At 37.3% G+C, this 21,699-nt stretch overlaps 1 protein-coding gene and 2 long non-coding RNA genes across 3 annotated transcripts; 2 read left to right on the forward strand and 1 right to left on the reverse strand.

Moving 5' to 3' along the window:
* The first annotated feature begins 6,034 nt into the window (after positions 1 to 6,034).
* Positions 6,035 to 11,110, forward strand: LOC139976326 (uncharacterized). The gene is made up of 3 exons (XR_011796087.1): positions 6,035 to 6,297; positions 6,603 to 6,902; positions 9,005 to 11,110. It is a non-coding gene; the product is annotated as an uncharacterized lncRNA (long non-coding RNA).
* A 2,852-nt stretch (positions 11,111 to 13,962) lies between these two features.
* On the forward strand, positions 13,963 to 15,654 carry LOC139976243 (uncharacterized). Its single transcript, XM_071984831.1, has 2 exons — positions 13,963 to 14,297; positions 15,168 to 15,654. Exons 1-2 carry the CDS (start codon positions 14,164 to 14,166, stop codon positions 15,439 to 15,441), a joined length of 408 nt encoding a protein of 135 aa, XP_071840932.1. The 5' UTR covers positions 13,963 to 14,163; the 3' UTR covers positions 15,442 to 15,654.
* A 955-nt stretch (positions 15,655 to 16,609) lies between these two features.
* Positions 16,610 to 18,871, reverse strand: LOC139976244 (uncharacterized). Its single transcript, XR_011796049.1, has 3 exons — positions 18,457 to 18,871; positions 17,554 to 17,713; positions 16,610 to 17,122 (listed from the first exon to the last, which is right to left on the reverse strand). It is a non-coding gene; the product is annotated as an uncharacterized lncRNA (long non-coding RNA).
* Between the last annotated feature and the right edge of the window lie 2,828 nt (positions 18,872 to 21,699).

A 21,699-nucleotide genomic window follows, 5' to 3' on the forward strand; every position in this document is an offset into this window, starting at 1 on the left:
CTGTACAAGAGGGAAGTAGCCAAGAGGGGGGGGGGGATTTAATGGAAGCGATCGCTCCCCCCTTTGAGTACCCCGATAAAATAAAAATTTACTAAAAGCAGGAAATATCATAAGAGCCCTCTTTTCAGGTTCAAGGAAGGAAAGCTAAGCGATTCTTCTCAATCTTTCCCCTGAAAGTTCGTCTGCTACGTAATACAATACACTTATTATTGTTTATTTCCTGCAACGTGGGAGGCATTTTGGGCAAATAATTTTTCTGTACTAGATGGTGCTACGATAAGTGTAATAATGCTCCCTCTGTGAGGAGTGGCACTTTTAAAATTCTCTCCCCCCCCACCCCCACCTCTTTCAAATTTCTGGCTACTTCCCTGCTGTACAATGATTTATACCGGTAGTAATCCGATTATTTTTCGTGGTAGCTAAGTTTTTCGTAATTTTGACGTGCTTCGTTGTCATTATTACCTGTACCCATAGTCGCCCTGAAGATATTGCCAATTTTTTCTCAAAAAATATGAACTTAGAGCACAAACTAACAAGCATTAACTTATTTTATTTGTAATGTAAGCACACCTCGATTTAGGAAAAAATCAGGATTAATATGTTGACACATTATGATATAACTCAGCCTAACAGTTTTGTTTCACCTTCCTCCGATACCTAAAGTCTGACACCGTTCAACTTTACGAAATAACCTATACCCTCACCCCTCCCAAGAAAAGAGAAAAGAAAAGATAAACATCAAATTTAATAGTCAAAGATATATCCACTAAAGTAAGACCAAATAGTATATACTGACAACCTAACAGTGACGTAACCAGACATATTCGTTTGGAGAGGGGGGTGGGGGGGGGGGGTTGATAGGAGAAGGGGCAATGGAAGTAGAATCTACGAGTTAATCCCTTCTTAGGATGATCCCCAAACAGGCCATCAGTTTTCGCCCCTCTCCCACAGTTTGATAGTTTCCTACGTCAGGCTGACTACATGGGTAAGGGGAGTAGGAAGTTAAGAGGAAGTACATCTTAGACAGGCGCGTATCCAGGATTTTCTAACCCGGGGGGCGCGAATTACTATCTAAGCGGAGCGCCACCATCGGTTGGCGCGGAGCGTACAAGAAAATTTTTGGTTTTGATACCCCCCAGATCACCGGAAATGACACTTCTCGGGCTTGAAAATGACCAACCAGATGTACACTTTTGCCTGAGAACCAAGTATTTCCCAATAGTTTTTTTTCCATCCATAACCTTTTTGAAGATTGTCACCAGTCACACATCATGTTCGACCTCATTGCATGTCCTATGGATGATTGCTTTTGTAGGTGATTCTACGTCACGGCCCACAATATCCGAAAGCCCCACTTTTGAAGGTTTTAAGCCCATTATTTGTTGAGAATTTGAAAATTCACATTCCTCGTGAATAAAATCACTTGAAAACATACCCATAATGTTGCAAAAAATTCAATCTATGGATAACCAATATAGAAAAACCTCCTTGAACCCCTAACAGACAGGTCAAAATTGCACGAGTAGAGGAAAGTATGATGAATAATGTTGGTGAGAAAATTTTGGAAAATTCCGACACAGTTAATTTATTGGTGTAGAAATATTGCAACCTCTTATAATGGCTATTGTAAAACTTGGTTGAAGGAACAGAAAAATAGCAGATATTTCCGATATCAGGTATATCGAAACCGAACACTACACACATAGGCGTAGGTCCCGTAGGAGGCGGGGGCTGCAGCCCCCCCCCCCCGCAACCCAATTTTTTTCGGACACCTACTGAAAGAAAAATAAATAGCAATGAATAGCTTAAAAATGATCTCCGTGGTAATTAAAATAAAGTTGTAAGCTTGGCCGACATTACTACTGTAAAAGAGAGTTTTGACATAAATGGATCTGTATGCTTTTTCTCCATCTACATAAGATATTTGGTTGTTTACATTAGCATTTGGCGGTATACTGTGCAACTTTGACGGACCGTGTGTTACACGATGCCATGCAATATAATGACCGATGTTTGCTTATATGATATTGGCATCGAGATGTTGAACGCGCGCTTCGCGCGCGAAAAATTTTTGCTTTTTTTTTCGGGCAAGTCATTGCAGCCCCCACATCCAATTGGGCTCCTACGCCTTTGACTACACACATAGACAGTTTTTGAGGCTGTTCATCGTGGAAAATGCATTTCAATGCTCACTGATATGATGTTATATCTGCTCTTTGCTTTACAAATTCGAACAGGCGTGTAGCGAGTAATTGCCTGTAGGCAAACTATCTAAGCGAAGCGCCACCATGAGTTGGCGCGAAGCGTACAAGAAAAATTTTGACCGAAAATGCCTCCCAGATCGCTGGAAATGACACTTCCCAGGCCTTGTAAGTTGCATCTAAGCATTGTCTATTTTGAAATTACTAGCGATGTCATAAAGAAAATTTGCTCGGGGGGGGGGGCGGTCGCCCCCTTCCCGAAATGTACCCCGACGACTCGGTCGAGTTCAAGACCAGCCACAGTTGGTTCCATATAGCACAATTCTACAATTGTTTAAGGCGTCCATACACACACACGCGTTATGATAGACCATATATAGTATTTATATAGATACATTAGTGAAAGAGGAAAAATGGAAACGTCAAAAATGGAGTTGTCGATGTAAGGGGTAGGGTGAGGCGCACACCCCTTCCGTAATCCTTGATCTGTCACTGGCTACCTGTGTATATAATAGGGATCAGCGCTTTAACTATGACTGTTCCTCTTTCTCTTCCCGAGGTCTTGGCTATCTTCTACTCCCTCCTTTCTCCTTTTTCCCTCTTTTTTTCTTTTTCTTTTCCCTTCCTTCCTCTCCTCCTTTTCTTTTTTTCCCCCTCCTTTTCCCTTTTTTCTTCTCTTTTTTTCTCTCCTCTTTTCCTTACCCGGGGGGCGCACGCCCCCAACGCCCCCCCCCCCTGGATACGCACCTGTTAGAGCTTCTCTGTGTATGATTCTCATCATATGATTTTGGTATATTAGCAAAGACAATGTAAGTTATTTTATTGCAAACTGTCTATCTTTGTGAACGTCTGTGTGTCTGTCTGTCCGTTCGTCCGTCCGTCAATCTTTTTTTTTATCTGTCAGCTCCAGTTCAAAGGCACCTATTCCTCGCAGCATATTTGCTCATGTTTGCTCAAGTTGGATAAGACCAAAGCTTATAACTAGGCATTGAGTTGTAAAGTCTTATGCTGATGCGTATGGGTAATCGTCAAATGTATTTAGATGTGATTTTGGACCATATTGTTGAAATAAGGGAAATGTTTCTTTCCAAAATCATGAATTGATATTGTCAACCACTGAGGATTTGTGAATTAATTGCAAATATATCAGTTATTGGGACATTTGACTCTCAACAATTAAACTCTAAAAATCATCTGCAAAATATTTTACATAATTGTAAAATCCACAAGTAAAGAAAATATGTTTGTTGCTAGGACATGTTTTTTTGTGGGGTGTGGGCGGCAATGTGATGAGATCAAATATTTGTATTATTGGTTATTATACAGGAAATAAATTTAACCTTCACAACTTTACTATATGTGTTTTCATTTAAAGTCTCGATACCTGTTTGCTGATGAATTTCGGAAAACAATCATCCGAAGCAGATTCAATGTTTCATATTCTTAATGCACTCTGAACAGGTGGGTTTAATTGAAAAGAGCTGTCGCAACCGAAAGAAAGAAATGTATTTTCTGTTGCCCTTATGGCGCGAACGATTTACCGTAACTTCACTGCGACCGCCCACATCAACATGTTCATTACACAAATGTAACTATATATACTCGTACCGTCCACTTTTTTACCAATTCCAGGGAGGAAACATCTGAAACACCTGTTTTTTCATTGCAATGGAAAGAAATAACACAATATCGCTAGCTACATCGGTAAGCCCAAAAGAAAGATACTATTCAAGAGAAGAAACCTAACACAGGGTAGCCACGAAATTGAAAGTAGTCCTCTAGGCCTAAGCCGCCTAAAGGCCCGGTCACACTATACCGATATTTTATCGGAATACTATCCGATTTTCCCAGAGGAATCGAAACAGACAGTTTTTCGTTCGGGTCTTCTAGCCACAGTGATAAAGGACCTGATTTGCTATCTGTTGAGCCATTCCGATGTGGAATAGCCCTCTCCTAACTTTTGATATTGACTCCGTTTCCTTTTATCGGTTAGCTATCCGATTTCTCTTCCGATTTTTATCGCTTTTCGATGTGACGTCACTTCAGAATGTAGTCAGTTCTAGAACCCCTCAGATTTGAAGTAGGTATTCGAATATTCTACTGCATTCATTACATTCACTACCACAAACCTCACTCTTCGGCCTTAAATCGGAAAAATCGGACCGTATTTCGATAAAATATCGCTGTAGTGTGACCGGGCCTTAACGGTTGTAAACAAAACAGAGAGATTTGATTGGCGCATGATCTGTTGGGCGGGGCTTGCAAATTTTGATTGAAGTTTGTAGAATCTACGGACTCGTTAATAAATCTGGCGAATTTTATTCAGCTCAAAATGTTTAACGACAGATAACTCAATAAAATAATGAATATTGATATGAAAATTGCATAGAGCGGTGTTATTTTTACTGAGCTTTTAGGGCAGTAAGCTGGAAAGGTCACAGTTTGAGACTTTAAGTTATTATTACACAATTGGTAAAGTTGCCATTATTTATTGTTATGTGCAGTGGTAATATGAATTATAACTTTGTAACACCATTTGAGATCGTCGGAGGTGCGATATTTCGAGGATGATAATTAAATTTGTGAATATCTCACTTATCAGCACCACACTTTTCAAAACCAGCACTTCACTTATTGATTTATGAACTTAAATAGCCTATGATTACTGGCGACTTCACTCAATTGTTCCTTTCTTTGACTAACAACTGTAAACATGTTTTGCACATGTAATTAAATGACATAATATAACAAAAATAAAGGCATGTCTATGCAATGTAATTGGTATAAATTGAAGCCTATTAAAACCGACTAGTGATATCAATGTTACAACCTTTGTAATGTGATGTAGGTTTTAGTTTGATGCAAAAAGTATTCATATATAATTTAAGTCTACTAATTTCTGTCGTTGGACTATATAGACAGTCAATAACAGACTGTGATATGTGAGTATATCTGTGCGGTTTAAAGTTGACGTCAACTGGGCGTTTGAATAAATCAATGAATGAATGATTAATAATTGCATGAATGAATGAATAAATGAATGAAGGGTCTATGCACAACCACATCAAGTGGATAACGCAAAACATGCACAGCTGTGCTGATACCAAACCAAGGATAGAAGAAAAGTTTGAGCTGAGTAGCTGCAAATAGAAAGCTCTAATGCACAAATGTTTAGTATCTTAACTAAATATTGTATACCGGTAATGGTCATTTCCTGCAATCTAGGGAGTAACTTTACTCAAAAATTTTCTGTACGCTCCGCGCCAACCTGTGGTGGCGCTCCGCTTAGATAGTGTCGAAAGCGCCCCTACAGACTCCATTCTTGCCCCCCTGACCAATACCCCTAGCTCCGCCACTGCCCTTACTACGCTCAAAAACGTCTTTGCGAGTACACTCCGAGTAATAGCTACTCTCTTAAAACACCATCGAATATACAAATTACAATGATTTTACAGACTTTTACGTGCAATCTGAGAAATTGCAGGCTTGAGACCCATATTTTAGGGCTAGGTATTCGCAACATAAAACACTCGGGAAGTGCCGTTTCCGGCCATCTGGGGGTTTGAAAAAACCCAAAATTTTCTTGTACGCTCCGCGCCAACCGATGGTGGCGCTCCGCTTAGATAGTCTCCACACATTAGCCCCCCAAACAATTTTTCCGTTCCGCCGCGCCTGGTCCCAGCCAGCAGAAAATGAGACGAACCACCGACGAAAATAGAGTTACAAAAACGATATTCAAAAGTACTCACTGGATTCGACCTACTGATATTTTCAGCGATGAAAACGAAACAGAAAAAAAAGATATTCTCACTTTCCGTTGTTTGCATTTGATAAACCAAAAGTGAGCGTTTTGAACACAATTGCTTTTCATTACAAATGCGGAGTGCTCTCAATTCATCAGGGCGCCCTTACACTTTCCTCTATAAAATATAGCGTTGATATATAACTTACGATACACTATTATTGTTTTTGTAACAGGAAGAAGCCTTCTTTGTCAAATCGTATTCTTTCATGGAAGGTTTGTGAAGAAAACTTAAGAGAATGTCCGTGACTACCATTCAGTGTTTTCTGGTGCTGTGCATGTATACCGTTCAAAGTAAGTGTACGTTTTATGAAATATATTCTCCGTGATTCTTGAAGCACAATGAGAACTAGTCCGGAGCAAGATAACGAAAAAAGAGATGCCATTTGTTCTTTACAGTGAATTTAAGTTAATATTTACAATTTGTTTTGTTACCTTTACATATAAAGCAGAAATCGTGACTTTATCTATCAGCTGTATCAATCTAAACAAATTAATCTATTACATAAAATTACATCCAGGAGCACAAGCAAACTGAATCAACCTGAATTTCATTTAATTAAGGTGCTCATTTATAATTATTTTGGAATTCTTTTCAGCGATGACGAGTAATGATCAGTGCAGTGACGAGTACGCTTTGGAGAAAACTGTATCACTTAATGTCGGAGGATCAGTTTCCTTAAACTGTTATGCTACGGACCTCTCTCTAGTATTATGGTGTATCAATAATACTGTAGTGTTTATTGGATTTCGACCAAGCGATCCCGATACTTCCAAACTCGCGGTTTTGTCACAGAACTACACTCTCCAACTGAAAAATGTTGACGAGAATGACGCTGGTCTTTATACCTGTATAGAAAATGGACAAACAGTCGACAGATACAGTATAACAATAACAGGTAATGTTACTTAAGTTGGAAATAAGTTTAAAAAAATATGTTTGAAAGTCACAGAAAATTTAGTTTACTTTCTCGAAATGATGGTGTATTACGTATGTTATCGTTAAGCTATATACCCTAGGAACGTTATCGATTAAGCTTAAGCCAATTTAGACGCTGGATAACATAATAGGAAAGTGATAAGAAATAGCATTTTTAAAATGCATAATGTAAAGCAGTATAGGAAATGGGTGCATGAAATTTATACTTTTGTAAATATTCTTCAACTTGAAGCCTAAATTTAAATCTAAATACCTAAATGTAAATCTAAATCTAAATTACCTCAACTTAGGAATTTCTTTTCAACTTTCTTCTTCAACAGATCATAGTTTAGATGAAAATCAGAAAGTTGAAGGGGTGCTTTTGGCACAATTTGTACCCGAAATAAATATCTTGCTTTGGAAAAATAAATTGTTGACAAAGCACTGGTTGTTCGATATCTAAAATAAATGACTTACTTCAATTATACAATCCAAAAACAAATGATCAATAGTTTCTTCATCCTGCTAGCAAAAGGTGCACATGGAATTATGTTTAATATTCATTTAATGAAGAAACCAATTTGTGCCGGGAATTTTTATTTTATCATTGTCTCTTAATGACTGAAAAGGACTTAAAACCATTCTCTTGATCCCCATTAAAAAGAAAAGAGGTTTCCCATGTAAGACAAGCGGTCGGTTTGGTAGATACATTCTTTACCACCTCCTTATAAAAGGTACGCGACATATGCAGAATACCGGATAACATGCATTTTCCAGTAAGAGGGAATAGCGACCACCAGACTAAAATAAAGGGGAAAAAGTGAACCAACTAAATTACATTTAATTCGAAAAGTTAAGAAATTAAGGACCTCGTTGTTGACGCAGAATAAATCCTTCACGAAGAGTACCCAAATTGTGCCATAGTATGCCAAGTCCTGTAATATATAATGTAATTGTTAATTTCCAATTGCCGAGTTATTCCATACAATGTGGTTACCAAATTATCTAAACGGCTCCTTAAAATACAACATGAACAAGCATTACAGATATCTTTAATGAAACCATTAAAAACATTAATGTCGGCACTCTGGTAAGTACTTATATGTGTATAAGTTTAAAACTTGTGCATTGGTAAGTGTGTACAATTTTACTGGGTATACAGTTGGTAGAATTCGGCAGGGAGTTAACGTTTGTAGTGCAAACGAAATGCAGTTTGCCTAGTTAAGTTGTCAAGTCGACACCAGTTAATTGATATTGATATATATATTATATAAATATGTATATATATATATATATATATATAGGAATAACGGAAAAACTGTTAAACAACTATGCTGCATTTAGAGAAAGGCTGGATCTCGAGTGAGATACAATAATTGAATTAGGTAAGTGATTGGAAGTAAAACAGCCAATGTTTGGTTTTTGCAGAGCTTTCGAGCAAAACTAGCTCTTCTTCAGTGCATGATCATATATATGTGCATGATATATATATATATATATATATATATATATATATATCTATACATATATATATATATATTTATATATATATATATGTATATATTTATATATATATATTTATAAATATATATATATATATATATATATATCTATCTTTATATATATATATATATATATTTACATATATATTTATATATATATATATATATTTATATATATATATATATTTATATATATATATATATATATATATATATATATATATATATATATATATATATATATATAAAGGGAAACATAATTAATATACATTTCGAGTTATGGCAGGTGCATATAGTTAAGTTCCTATGCAGTCAACACTAAGTAAAAATGATTGTTTAACATAGCTAAGAACATTACTTAGTAACGGAATAAAAACTGAATGAGCGTTACCAGACGATTTTGACACCGAAGTAACACACCGCGTTAAATTCTAACTCAATCAACCTATCAGAGTACACACACTCAACGAGAATGGGACCAAAATGATTAAGAAATGCCTCTCCTTAACGATAAATCCATAGGAAAAATATACCCCTTGTATATTAATTAAGTGTGTTGTACCTTTATTTATGGTTGCAGAATATCACCATAGAAGAAGAGGAAGGCCTGCGCATTCCTCCACATTACCCAAAACAGATGTTGTCACTGCTGGTGAACAACGACCATCGTAGTAGGGCCCCCACTACCACCACAGAGAAGGATCGAGGGGGAGGGGGAGACTTCAAGTAGGGTTAAAACTAGTTGGGAATTGTATGTTTCACTGTCACAACATGAATGGAGGGACTAGTGACTAAGTCTGTTTGCTGTGTATATGCTGTCTTAATGTACATCTTTATGAGTTTATATTACAGAGCTTACCAATACCAAGTAGGCAAGCTGGAAAGTGCAGGGGGGGGGGTATTAGGAGGGAGGTTGGCAACCTGGTAGTAGAAATGTTTGAGGGGCGGTAACCTGGTTTAAAAGTTTCAATAAGAAATTTGAAGTCAAAGCAATTTGTTACTCATTGTTTGTGCATTACTTGTACAAGTTTTAATAAGTGCGCATATTAGTTAGCCTTTTATTAGAGCCTTGTTCCAGTTACAGCAACAACTGAGGTGTCAAATATGATGTGGATGCACAACAGCCTCTACTTATCACTCCAGAAGAGCCCTTAACCAGCATGGAGACCTTACTTTGATATTAATCCTAATTTGGTAGCCTGTAAAACATTGTAATTTCTTCGCGAATGAAAATTTAACAAAACGTCAATAAATCAGTCAAATCCCTCACATTCAAACTTCAAATTATGTTTTAGTTAAAAATTAACATGTCTTGAACTCATCCAGATATCAAAAGTCTTGAAGATCTCATCAAAAATCATTTCAAATTTGCAAAGCAAAGCAGTGTATCTAGAAAAACCTCATTTGCATATTTACATATTTACATACGTAATATTTTGGGAAACCTCATTTCAATACCTTTTGAACAATGGGTAAGTTCCTGTTGTCAAAAGTTACTTAGGCTGGAGTTTGAGTAATAAAAAATTGTCAATAATTTCCATTTGATGACGACTTGGGCCTTCTTAGATAAGGGTTAACTCGGAAACTGAACGGACTTAAATATATATCTGTTTTACTTAGAATATTTACATGACAGTATCAAACCCTTTCATAATAGATTTTCTTTTCGAATGTCACTGTATGAGCTATACATAACTCTTCAATAGACTTTAAAGTGTTTATGTCCCTAAATTCATAGGCGTACATAACGCAGTGTTACGATAATCAATTAGTTTGTTTCTCTTTCAGAAAAGGAGAGTGATTTGTGTAAACTATAAGACGTGGTACCTCAAAATAGGGCGATCGAAAGATATTTTTATTTGCGGAGTTCTGCACGAGTTTCCTTTGAAAATAATAGAATTTTCAGTTTCGGTAAGCGTTGCTAACGATCAATAACAACTAAGTAAATAAAAACTAATCCATTGTGTAAAGTATACGATAATCTGACCGTTGGTACGGCATAAACATCCCGGATGTGTAACGACGTTTCACACCAATAAGAATCCGTACAATTCTGAAATCTGTCAGGAATCCTACTCTGCAGTGGACACGCCTTAGGGTGCACTGGGTGATTACGCTCGAACTTTAACAACTTTTTGCAAGTTTAACTCAGAATTTAAATAATCCAATTTTTGTGACTTAAATATTAGACAAAGAGAACAGTTACATTACTCTCTGGCATTCAGTTTTGGTTTTGTTTGATTTAAAGGAATATTTTCAGCACGAAAAAAAAAATTGGTCAAATAGAAAACTGACTGCGAAATTTAAGAAAATGGAAGATACCAAGAAATCTAAGGATAATAAGGGATTCGGACCAGCTACCTCTGGATTACAATCCCAGCGCTCCACAAACATTCAATACAATCTAGAAAGTAGCAGGTAAGCGATGTCATAAGAAATTAGTTTTTTTTAAATATGATTACATAAATTAAAGGACAATGGAAAACTGACCGAGAAATTTTGGACTACCCAGCGGTCACTATAGTACAATCTCCTTGTATCTCTCTTGTTAGAAACACTACTTTACAGGCATTAAATCCAACTGTTTTCTGTTCTCATCGAATTGTATATGATCTGGAAGGCTCGTTCCACAGTAGGAATACGTACCAACTACGAAGGGACATGTGACGTGCTCCCAGGTGTTACTAGTATAGCCTATTATTCATTCCTCTGTCTGTTCAAAGGGATAACATTTTCGTAGAAAAAAAATGTCACTCTAACGGGAATTTACAGTGAATTTCACATAATTATTTGTGTTCGATGATAACGTTCTTGAGATTGATTTCACATAGGAGGCTTGATCTACAAGTACCCTGGCTGCTATTCGAACATCTATTGTCAGAGTCTCATAGATTGGGTACGGCTATTGAACGTCAACAGGACCACAGGTGGCGTTAGAACCCTAAACAGAAAGTTACTACCCTCAACAGGAGGTGCTATACCGGAGGTGGCACTACCCTTAACAGCATAGGAGGTGCTACTACTCCTAAATGACGACGATGCTACTGAAAAAGGTGGCGCCTCTACTCTAAATAGACGACGTTAAAACTACTCTACTTCAGGCGGACATGCAACTATGAATGAGAGGCGATACTAGACTAAACGGAAAGTGCTACTGCTCGAAGTTGGAGTAGCTAGCCTACTTCCCTTTAAAAGGGGTCGATAATACTAATATAATCGATAATATGACCTGTCTCCAAACATATCGCAGTGAAAGAATAATGCCATCAAAACATTCCGGTTATTCCTTTGGGGATACGTACTCCCGCCGTTTTGTAGCCTTAAAGAGGTACAGCACGGTTTCAAGTATATTAGGGAATAGTTAATGGAAACAGTTGTTTGTATGGAAGTCGAAATGATATCACGAGAAAAACACAAACCAGGAAAATCCTCGCTTATATTTATATGTAAAGTTAAGTGAAAACAAAATAGCAGTATTCTTCATACCAGATTTTACCTGCTGAAGTTAGAGAGTACGGTATGACAATACTTGTAGGCTATGTGAAAAACGTTTCACAGATTGCATGCTTCATTGAACAATTATTAGTGAAAGTGATATCGAATGGGAAGCTGTATTAACAGCATGAGAGGTATAGTATATTTGTTAGGGTATTTTTATTATTATCGTATATTATTTTTATGTTTTGCTCATCGTGTGAATACGTAACCCCGCAAAGAGACAGGACAGGCGGAAGATGTTCAATAGTTTTATTTTCCAAACCGTGTATAGTTAAAAGAACTAACAGGGGCGTATATTTGAGAGGGGGGCGTGTGGAGGAGGATAGATATCGCATCCCCAGAAGTTGATCCCAAAAAGTGAAGCTGACTCTTTGTTTCCCCCTTCTTGTGCCTAATTTTCCCAGGTAAGTTAGTTTCGCCATCTGCCATCTGCTTGTGTTCTTGGAATATGGAATCGAAACATGTTGAAATGCAGTTTACACTAATTGGATTTTATTGCGCGGTAACAAGTTCATTCTTTCTTTCATATTTATAGAATGTTAACAATGTTGACACCAAAAACAAAGCCAGGTCATGTTAAGAAGTTCAATGTTTTAGATTTGGCATAGCAAACCCATCTCCATAACAGAAAATAAACATCGTGATAAATAAAGAAAAACAAAAGCAATTCGAGCACATGTGGCTGAATGATGTATGTCATGTTAGACTTCATCATTATACAAGACTAGTTTTCAGCCAGTGTGTGAAACAAAAATGTTAAATCTGTGATATCTCCCAAAATAGATTTGATTTAGCTGATTGGAAAAGTTGTTCATAGTTGTCGTTATCATTAGACCTGTTATGAGGGTTGGGTAGGTGTGTCTCCTCTAAATGATGTTTTTTTTTTCTTTACAGTGTATTTTGAAATCAAACCTGTTTGCGTCACGGTCACTTTTGGCAGAATACTTTTCAACTGTTAAATGCTATTATTACGAATTATTTGGTGTTCCTTAGTTCACGCGTTTACAAAGTAAAATAAAAACAACAACAACAATACTGGTCATTATAATCAATAAAGGGCGCATCCCAGAGATTTAGCATACTTTAAAGGTAAACACCTTGAAAACCAAAATAGCTATATACACACATTCCTAGCACGCCAAACTTTCTTTTTTCTTCGACAATGGACATACCAAAACTAAAATTCGACCTGAAGTCATCATCTTTACTTAAGTATTGGCAGATTCTGTATTACAGGAAAGTAAAGACGATATCAAGACCATGAATCTGGTTCATTAAACTTTAATGATCTCCTCACGTGTTATTACCAAAGCAGTCTAGGTAACAAACAATATAGCTGGAGTTGAGTACTGATTTCATTCCTAATGTAGATTGAAATTTTCAAGGTTAAACAAGTTTTCAAGCAGCCTGTTTAGGAAGATTCTTGATACCTTTCTGATACATATATGGATATATATATATATATATATGGAAAATACAATACCGTGTAGGTTTTAATAATTTCACTAGATAAGTTTCATGTCTAAGTATATGTAAATTGTAAAGTTTGGAATTTGCTGGTTTAAGTAGAGGAGCATTTAAATTCCCAGGGTTTTGCCAACTCCTCCCCCCCCCCCCGATACCCCATCACATTTCTAAGTATGGAGTTGACTCAACGTACCTTGTTATGCCCTTTTTGAGCTAACACCCTGTGAGATTTGTGGTCAACAATGTTGCACTGTAGACCTGTTAAAGCAGCATTTTGCGTTTGTCCAGAATTTTTCCGTGTCTATCGAGTTTTCATCATAATACGATCACAAAAGACAAAACTAAGACTTTCTCATACTTTTTTCCCCACATCGAACTTTAATTAGCAAGTAATTAAGGATATTATATGATTCTGAGAATTGTGTCTCCCAGACACAATCGACATTAGTATTTATCACATGCAGCTCTACAAACCGCCTATTCAAATTCAACCAATCAGTGAAGAGATGTTTATGGATGACTTGGAGCTTAAAATAGACTCAGTCATTGGCATGGTAATCCCTCAGCGTCTTTACCGTGAGTAAAGAGTACACGCACGTTAGCACGTAAGCCTACTGTACGTAGTACTTAGCAAAGTATTTAGTGTCGTATAATTGCTAAATGCACACAATACTATAACCTGGTGACGAAGTGACAAAAGAATAAAACAATGGAGAAGCGCTCAAATGGGAAATATAAATTTTTGAAGAACCTAACTTCACCTGAAAAGAGAAAATGGCGGAAAGCCCAAAAGAAAAAGTGTCACGACACCGTGTCCCTTTCGGGAATCAATGGGAAAGATGGAGCGAAGTGAAGAGGAATTTACATCTGAAGAGTGATTCAGAAGTCACTCGAATTCTACTCGACAGGTAAGCAAAGGATAGAATTGTTCGTTACAATTTTTGTTTACATGATTTAACGTTACTTCTCATTATCGGTGAGAGAAACTGAGACCGAACCTCTGCCTCCACTATTATAACTACAGTATCTAGTTTAGCCTAGGCCAGTATAGGGGCCTATACTAAGTCTATAGTACTACTATAACTAGTAGTAGTATAGTGTACTTAGCCTATTATTTACTAGCACAACCAAGGCCAGATAGGCTAAACGCTATTACTTTTCTTACTCTTTCTTCACAGTCATAGTCTTATCAAATTGCAACAAGTTTTTGTATTTGATACAGTGCTAACTAACGTTCACGCCGACGCATAGATACTTTACACTAGACTTTACAAGGCATGGGCTATGATGGCAGTGATTGCGTATGCAGTAGCCGAAATCACGAGGCCTACGTTCTGGCGGTTCCCGTTAGTTTCATGCCGTAAATAATGTTTGTTTCCTCCCCTGAAAACGTTTCTTACCTCTGTACCTCCTCAATCATGGGGAGGAAATTATCGTTTTTCCAGGGAGGAAGCTGATGAAAGTATATTGGCTAGGCTATGTGGAAAGAATAAATTTAGTAGGCCTAGGGCCTAAGTGGAATAACTGTAGGAATTTCTTTTCATTTCTACCTTTTCTAAAAATATCTCTTCCCATATAGCCTAGCCAATTTGCCTCCCTTGAAAAATGTTTCTTTGATTGAAATCGGTATTTTCTCTCCTATATCAAAAATTACAGTTACTTCAGTACCTAACTCTTTCTACGTAGCCTAGCCAAATGTCTTCTTGCTTGAATTCCTCCCCTGAGAAACAGTATTTTCCTCCCTGAGTGATAGTTTATTTTTGTGATTCTACTTTCAGGTTTACAAGAAATTTCTCAAAGTCTGCAGGCAGATGGACCTGTGTTCCTGTTATGGAAAAGAATAGTTACAAGTACATTCCGCAACTGATGAAGGACATATTTAGACGGAGGCTTGATGATGACAATTCTCAACTAGGACGTGTTGTCGTGTTGTTCTTGCTGAGGATGACCCAAGGCACATCTCTGGTACAATTCGCCCGAGCCAACCTCCATCAGTTTTACAGCTTCTTGCAAGCCATCATAACAGGATGGGACCAAGTTCTACTGTTGTAATGAGTCAAATCTATAAGTCTTCCTTGCATCAGCAAGTGATATAATTTTTTTTGGGTGGGGGGGGGTGTGGGATGGAGTTGTTGCACAGCTTGTTGCAAGCCATCAGAGCAGGATGGGGCCTAGTTCTACTTTGTAATAAGTCAAATCTATTAATCTTCCTCGCTTCAGCAAGTAATATTATTTGGGGGTGGGGGGGGGGGAGGTTGGAGTGATTGAAACCTGCATGTCTCCTACAACTTCCCAGTACTTTAAAAAGTGGTAGGGGTGGGGGGATTTTTTTCTCAAAGTCATCAGTCATGCCAATTGATCTAAAACATAATGCATGTACTAGTTTGGAATCAGGTTTGGACTCGAAGAACTATTCCTTTTTTTTATTTTGTTGTTGTAAAGATCAGCAGACTTATTCTAAGCACATTCATCAATAAAAAAGGAGCACTTAATTGAACTTGTTATGTGTATTGAAGCTTATTAATGTCCATGTTTCAGAATAAATTAACACATTAAATTGGAAGATTTTGCAGATTGAAGTAAGAACAGCAGTGAGAGAAACTGTGTTTATTCAAAGCCCTGAATGGTAAAGTCAAAGAACACAGACAATTAGAGAAAAACCATGATTACGTCTTTCCCAAAAAAAAATGTAAAACTAATAACATGTCTATAATCTTAGATGATAGTGAAAACAAATCTATATTTGGCAAGGAATACAACTGATCAAGAAATACAGAACTGAATACAAGTGAATGATAAAGTCAAGGAAATAGAGACTATCTTTGACCCAAGATAGCTTTGACCTATGGAAAACAATAGAAATCAATTACTCTCCAAGGGCTACATATTTAAGCAGCATTTTGCGTCCTTTTCTATGATATTTCTCAACCTCACTGACTCCACTATGTCATAACGACATACATAACTAGTTTATCTATATAAATCTTACTTCAAATGGTGGCATAAAATTCGAAAAAATTGCAACTTTCAACTTTGTTTTTCTCCTTAATATTTTCCGTTGGGATCCAAATTAACCTCGCCCATAATATGAATATTCAAACACTACGAACGTGCTGTTTTAAAATGTAACAGTTAACCAACTTCTCTTCTTGAGATATGGCATTAGCACCAATGGCAGTAAGCATAACAATGGGATTATCTACCCACCGAGTGTTATCAACATTTGCCATGAAACAAACTTTCTCTTCTTTGGATATGAACTATTGTCCTCAAAATGACCTTCATGATTAACAAAATGTATTACCTACTCACCAAGGGCCACCTATATAGCAAGTTTGAAGTTCAACCAACTTTCACTTCTTGATATTGTTTATAAGGTTTCAAGAATTGAACATTTGTTGACCTAAAATGACCTTTTACCTCCATTAAAACAATAGGGATCATCTACTTACCAAGTGCTATCTACATAGCAAGTTGGGATGTCCAACCAACTAACACTTCTTGAGATACTGTTTTTACACAGATTTCAAAAGTTGACCTCAAATGACCTTTGAACTCGATGAAAAACAATCAGGAACAATAAAGACTACCTATATACCAAGTTTGAATTCAAGCAACTTTTACTTCTTGAGATGTTGTTTGTACATATATCAAAAAAGAGTGCCGGATGGGTTTCAAGCAGTTGCATTACCAGTTGTCGAGGCTGTTAAACATCTTCATTACCAACCATTGCCTAAGAAGAAAAGTGAAGAAAAACAGAGTATCATTTATTTTGCTTAAGTAATAATATCATTGCTTTGGATGATAGACAGCACTGATTGATTGTGTCACTTTGGGTGTTTAATATACATGTGATATAAGAAGATAGACATAAAATATATTGTTTGAACACTACACCAAGTACTACAAAGTGCTCTGTTTTTCAAAACTTGCTTTCGGACAAACAGTATTTTGCTTCCAAAAAGGATTAGCAAATATAACCCTTTGATAATTGATGTCACTTAAAAATAACTATTTTCAGTATGACAATCTAGCCAGCTACCTATGTTGCTAGTATTCTTTAATTGAGCAAGCCATTCTGTTATTACACTGAGTTTAACTGTTTAAAGAATTACCAGCTGTTACTTTGCACCAAATCCCACAATTTTGCATATTGAAACGTACCCTTATATTTCCCATTCACTCCTGTTGGCGTTCTTCTACCTGCCTCCTAGATGCAGCTGCTGTTAGCCGGGTTGTCCCGTTGTCTGGTGTTACCCAGGAGCTAACCTCTCCGTCCTCTACTTCTGCCAGCCCTCCTTGGTGTTTCATCACCAGATGGTTGCTAATAAGGTAGCAAAAGGTTTCAAATTATAAACATGTCTTTGGATCTGCTGCTAAAATGTATTGCTCTCATTTACTGGTGACATATGACTAGATGCTATTTATCACTTTCATGGAATGGTTGTACACTTTACTATAAAATTTATAGAACAGCAGACATTGCATGTTGCCCTAGGTTTCAGTTTCCCGACCCGTTAGTTCCTCCCCTGAAAATGTTAGTTTCCTCTACTAAAAACGTTACTTTCCTCCCCTACATCAAGGTAGTAAAGTATCGCATTCAGGTTAGGAAACTAATATGCTTGTTGAATGAAACTTAAAAAAAAAGGTTACTTACTACACTCACACATAATCATAAAAATCGCCTAAATCATCAATTGCAATTACTACAGTTTTGCAAAGCACTTGCTACAAAGCACTACTTAAATCTCCACATGGCCTAGCCAGTATGCCTTATTGCATTCCCTTATGAGAAACGTTACTTTCATCTCCTGAAAAACGTTATTTTCTCCCATGTTGTAAGAGGAGGAAGCTAACGTTTTTCAAGAGATCCGGAAAAAAGGCCCCCATTGCGATACACTCATAGCTACATTGCTTTTAGTGCAAAATTCACAGCGTGTACATAACGTTATTCAGGCCTAACCAGTGTAAGTCACCACACACTAATAGGTCTGATTGTACTACAGTAACTAGCCTATGTAACACCGAGTAGAGTGATACAATATCGTTCTAGAGAATGTTACGTACCGATCGAGTTCTTGCTGGTTCAATGACTTTCTCTCTTATGTATCCTTGCTACAAAGCTGGTTTTATTTTCGCGGAGCGACGAATTTTCTTGGGTTTTTAGGGCATCGTATGCAATGAGATATGCCGTAAGTGTCCCTTCGCGCAATACGTACATCTCCTCAGCTGATTTTTGTTTACTGTTTACCTTGCTATTCAAAGTACCTTTTCCGTTATACATATTCACAAGGTTCCTTTATGTGGGAGGAGTCTGTCGAAGTCAAAGATTCAAAATACGAAAACCAGAAAATGTCATATTTTTGCACTTTTCGGGAATAGTTTGAGTTGAAACTTTACAGTTAGCTTAGTTTACGTCATTGGTATAGTATCGGATATAGTATATAGTATTGGAAAATCTCGAGAATCAACGCAAAATGCAGCTTTAACAATACTGGGCACTGATAGAGCTGTGGTTTCTGCTCACTTATTTCATTTCATTTCATTTATTTCGTCTATATATAAGAACATTAGAACAAAGTAGTGAAGTATAAACAGGACACTAGAAAAATGGTGCTGTGTACTTGTTGTATAATGCACTGTATGTCAACAAGAACTGCTGTCTAGATCACCCTATGACATCACAGTTTGGTTACCATGGTGAAACAAATTTGTGAATGAAATCTAGTTGGTATAGGGGGCGTGGCCTTGTGCAATGTATCCTGTCGATCAGGGGTTACAGCGCAAGCTCCATCCTCAGCGCACTAAATATTCATATATCATAGGGGGGTTAACACTTATGTATTTCTTTATCCAGCTCCATCCTGAACGCACATTAAAGCCCACCCACATTATTTAAACCACGCCTATATCTCCAGTCTCAGCACACTCCTTATGTCACTCAAAGGTTTCCCCCGCCTTTATATGTTAATTTCACCTCTCACTAGCAGCAGCTTCCTACGGCGACAATCGCAAGCAGGAGAAACAGTCAAATACAACGAAGAAATGTGCAAATAACCATCTAATTATTGCAGACGACGAAGTCAAATTCTTGCTAGATTAATGGGGTATGATTAACCTTAAATCAGTGTTTAAATGTAAAGGAGAAATAACGGGATCATGTCGATTTTGTCATTTCTGCGATACAGTCAGTACGCCCGATATTGAAGTATAACCTAACGTTAGCTCTTACGTTGTTAGACTAGGTTAGGCCAGATCCTTTCCCTGATGTAGTAAATACGCCGTACTAGCTATGAGATAGTATAGGCTAGTATTTGTATAGTAAGTACCTTCACTTCAGGACTAAGTCTAGACCTAAGTAAGTTTATGCCTACACTGTGTGTCATACTCAAAGCAAGACCTTCCCTAATTCAGGCCGCCTCTAGTGACTACTTCTACCAAATGCGAGTAATTGTGGTGTACTGTAACTTCTGAGGGTACACCTAATCAAAGCCACACATTTATAGTGAAATTATACATAGGCCTAGAACTCTTTGCGCTTGGGTCAGTACACTTTAGTTTAAGTTAGAGTTAGACCCTGTAGGCCTAGCTTGCCTTCACTTTTAAAGGGTGTGAAGACTCGCGCAAAAAGAAACGTCTCATGCCGGTAATCTGACCTAGTTTCGAATGAGGTGTAACAGAATTGTTAGACACCACCATCGATCCTAGAATATATGTAGCAAAGTGAAATTTTGTAGTGTACACCCGTTGTATTAGCATGTATTACGTAATAGTTCGTAATAGTCAGTTTTTAGCGTTAGTTGTATACACGTGTTTCTTCAGTTCTGGATACGTTGTTGTATGGCGAACATCGTCCCTGCAGAGCTCCGGGGCATCGCCTCGTTATCCCTTTGTAATTCCATAATTTTTACTTAATCTTGGGTCGTCAATAGCCCAGAGAATATCCATATCTGTATCACCTGAAGTCAGGAAGGAGATGTCACCCTTCTCAGAGGCAGGATGCCTCAGTTTTTGGATGGTTTGACTTCTGGCTCGAAGTCGCTGGTTACCAAGATGGCGAACCTACTATAGTATATAGCGAGCTGGCGAGAGATGGAGTTTCTTGATGTCCGCGAGCGTGGAGAATTCTTGTTATTCGCGAGCGAGCTGACCCCAGTATAGTAAGAGTTTAAGTAATACATATTATTATTGTTTTATACTGCCGTACGTAACCTTATTGTTGATAAATTGAATCGAAGTTGTAATTGTTGCCCCTCTGGCTAGGTTGTACTTCACCGTACAGAGTACGTATGTTAGGTTGTGTTTTGGACCTTGGTCCTATGGGTTTATAGCGTGCGTTGTGTACACTGTGTAGATCAGTGGTTGTGTATCGTTACGCACATGGGTGCTAGTAGTATTGCGTACCTTTATACTGTAGAGTGACAGTACCGGTTAGGTTGAGTTTATATCCAGAAAGTGTATTGTACTGTATTGACAGTTGAGTTGTTTTGAAAGATTATTATTTTTACTGTACCTGTATTTTCAGTATTATACTGCTCGCAGTGTAAAGAGCGTATACTACGTATTTGTATTTTGTATTTTGAACATGATTGTTTACTGTTGGTCACTACAGAGTTGTCTCAAGAGCTTGTCCTTCTAATCTTAGCCTTTATGGATAGCTATGGAGTGCCAAGTCTCTTGAGAGTTTGTGGGTTCAGGAGGTGAAAATTCCTGCTGTCTAGGAACAGTTTAGGTGGAAATGGCCTATAATGAGTTGCAGCGGCATGTGTTGCCCTGACCATTACGAAGGTGTCAAAATTCCTCGCCTGTTGACAAACGTTTTATATTATTTATGCAGTTTATTTCATAATGTTCATTTTACATTATTCTTGATACACTTTATACATTTTTATACTGTATTGTACAAGTGCAATGTCGTATTGCAGGATACTATTATTGAGTCTTTAATTGTATTTGTGTATTAATATGTCACAGTTTGGGCATAGGTTCTGTGCATTTTTCATAGATTGAGTATAGGTTTTCCCCCAAGTTAGGTCATTAAGAGTGTAAGAGCCATTTTATATTGTCATGTGTCATGACTTATTGTTCAATTGTATATTTTCATGTTCATATTATTGTAGAGTTTGTTAATAAAATGTCAGCCGTTGTTTCAACGCAAGAAAACTCTTGCCTCCTCATTGATAACTTATGAGTTCGAAGCGTAGGACCCTAAACCCGGTAATTTCCCCCGCCATCCGCGGTTCGCTTCATATACACACACACAGCTTGCTACGATCGGTAATTAGACACTAGTGTACAGTCAGTACATAC

The sequence above is a fragment of the Apostichopus japonicus genome, chromosome 11, assembly GCF_037975245.1.
Source record: "Apostichopus japonicus isolate 1M-3 chromosome 11, ASM3797524v1, whole genome shotgun sequence".
In the NCBI taxonomy this organism is placed as follows: domain Eukaryota; kingdom Metazoa; phylum Echinodermata; class Holothuroidea; order Aspidochirotida; family Stichopodidae; genus Apostichopus; species Apostichopus japonicus.

Bases quoted from the DNA above. Each gene is read 5' to 3' on its own strand.
- LOC139976243 (XM_071984831.1), top strand. From the start codon at position 14,164: ATGGCGGAAAGCCCAAAAGAAAAAGTGTCACGACACCGTGTCCCTTTC. The intron at 14,298-15,167 runs GTAAGCAAAGGA...TTCTACTTTCAG, and splicing joins ACTCGAATTCTACTCGACAG to GTTTACAAGAAATTTCTCAA.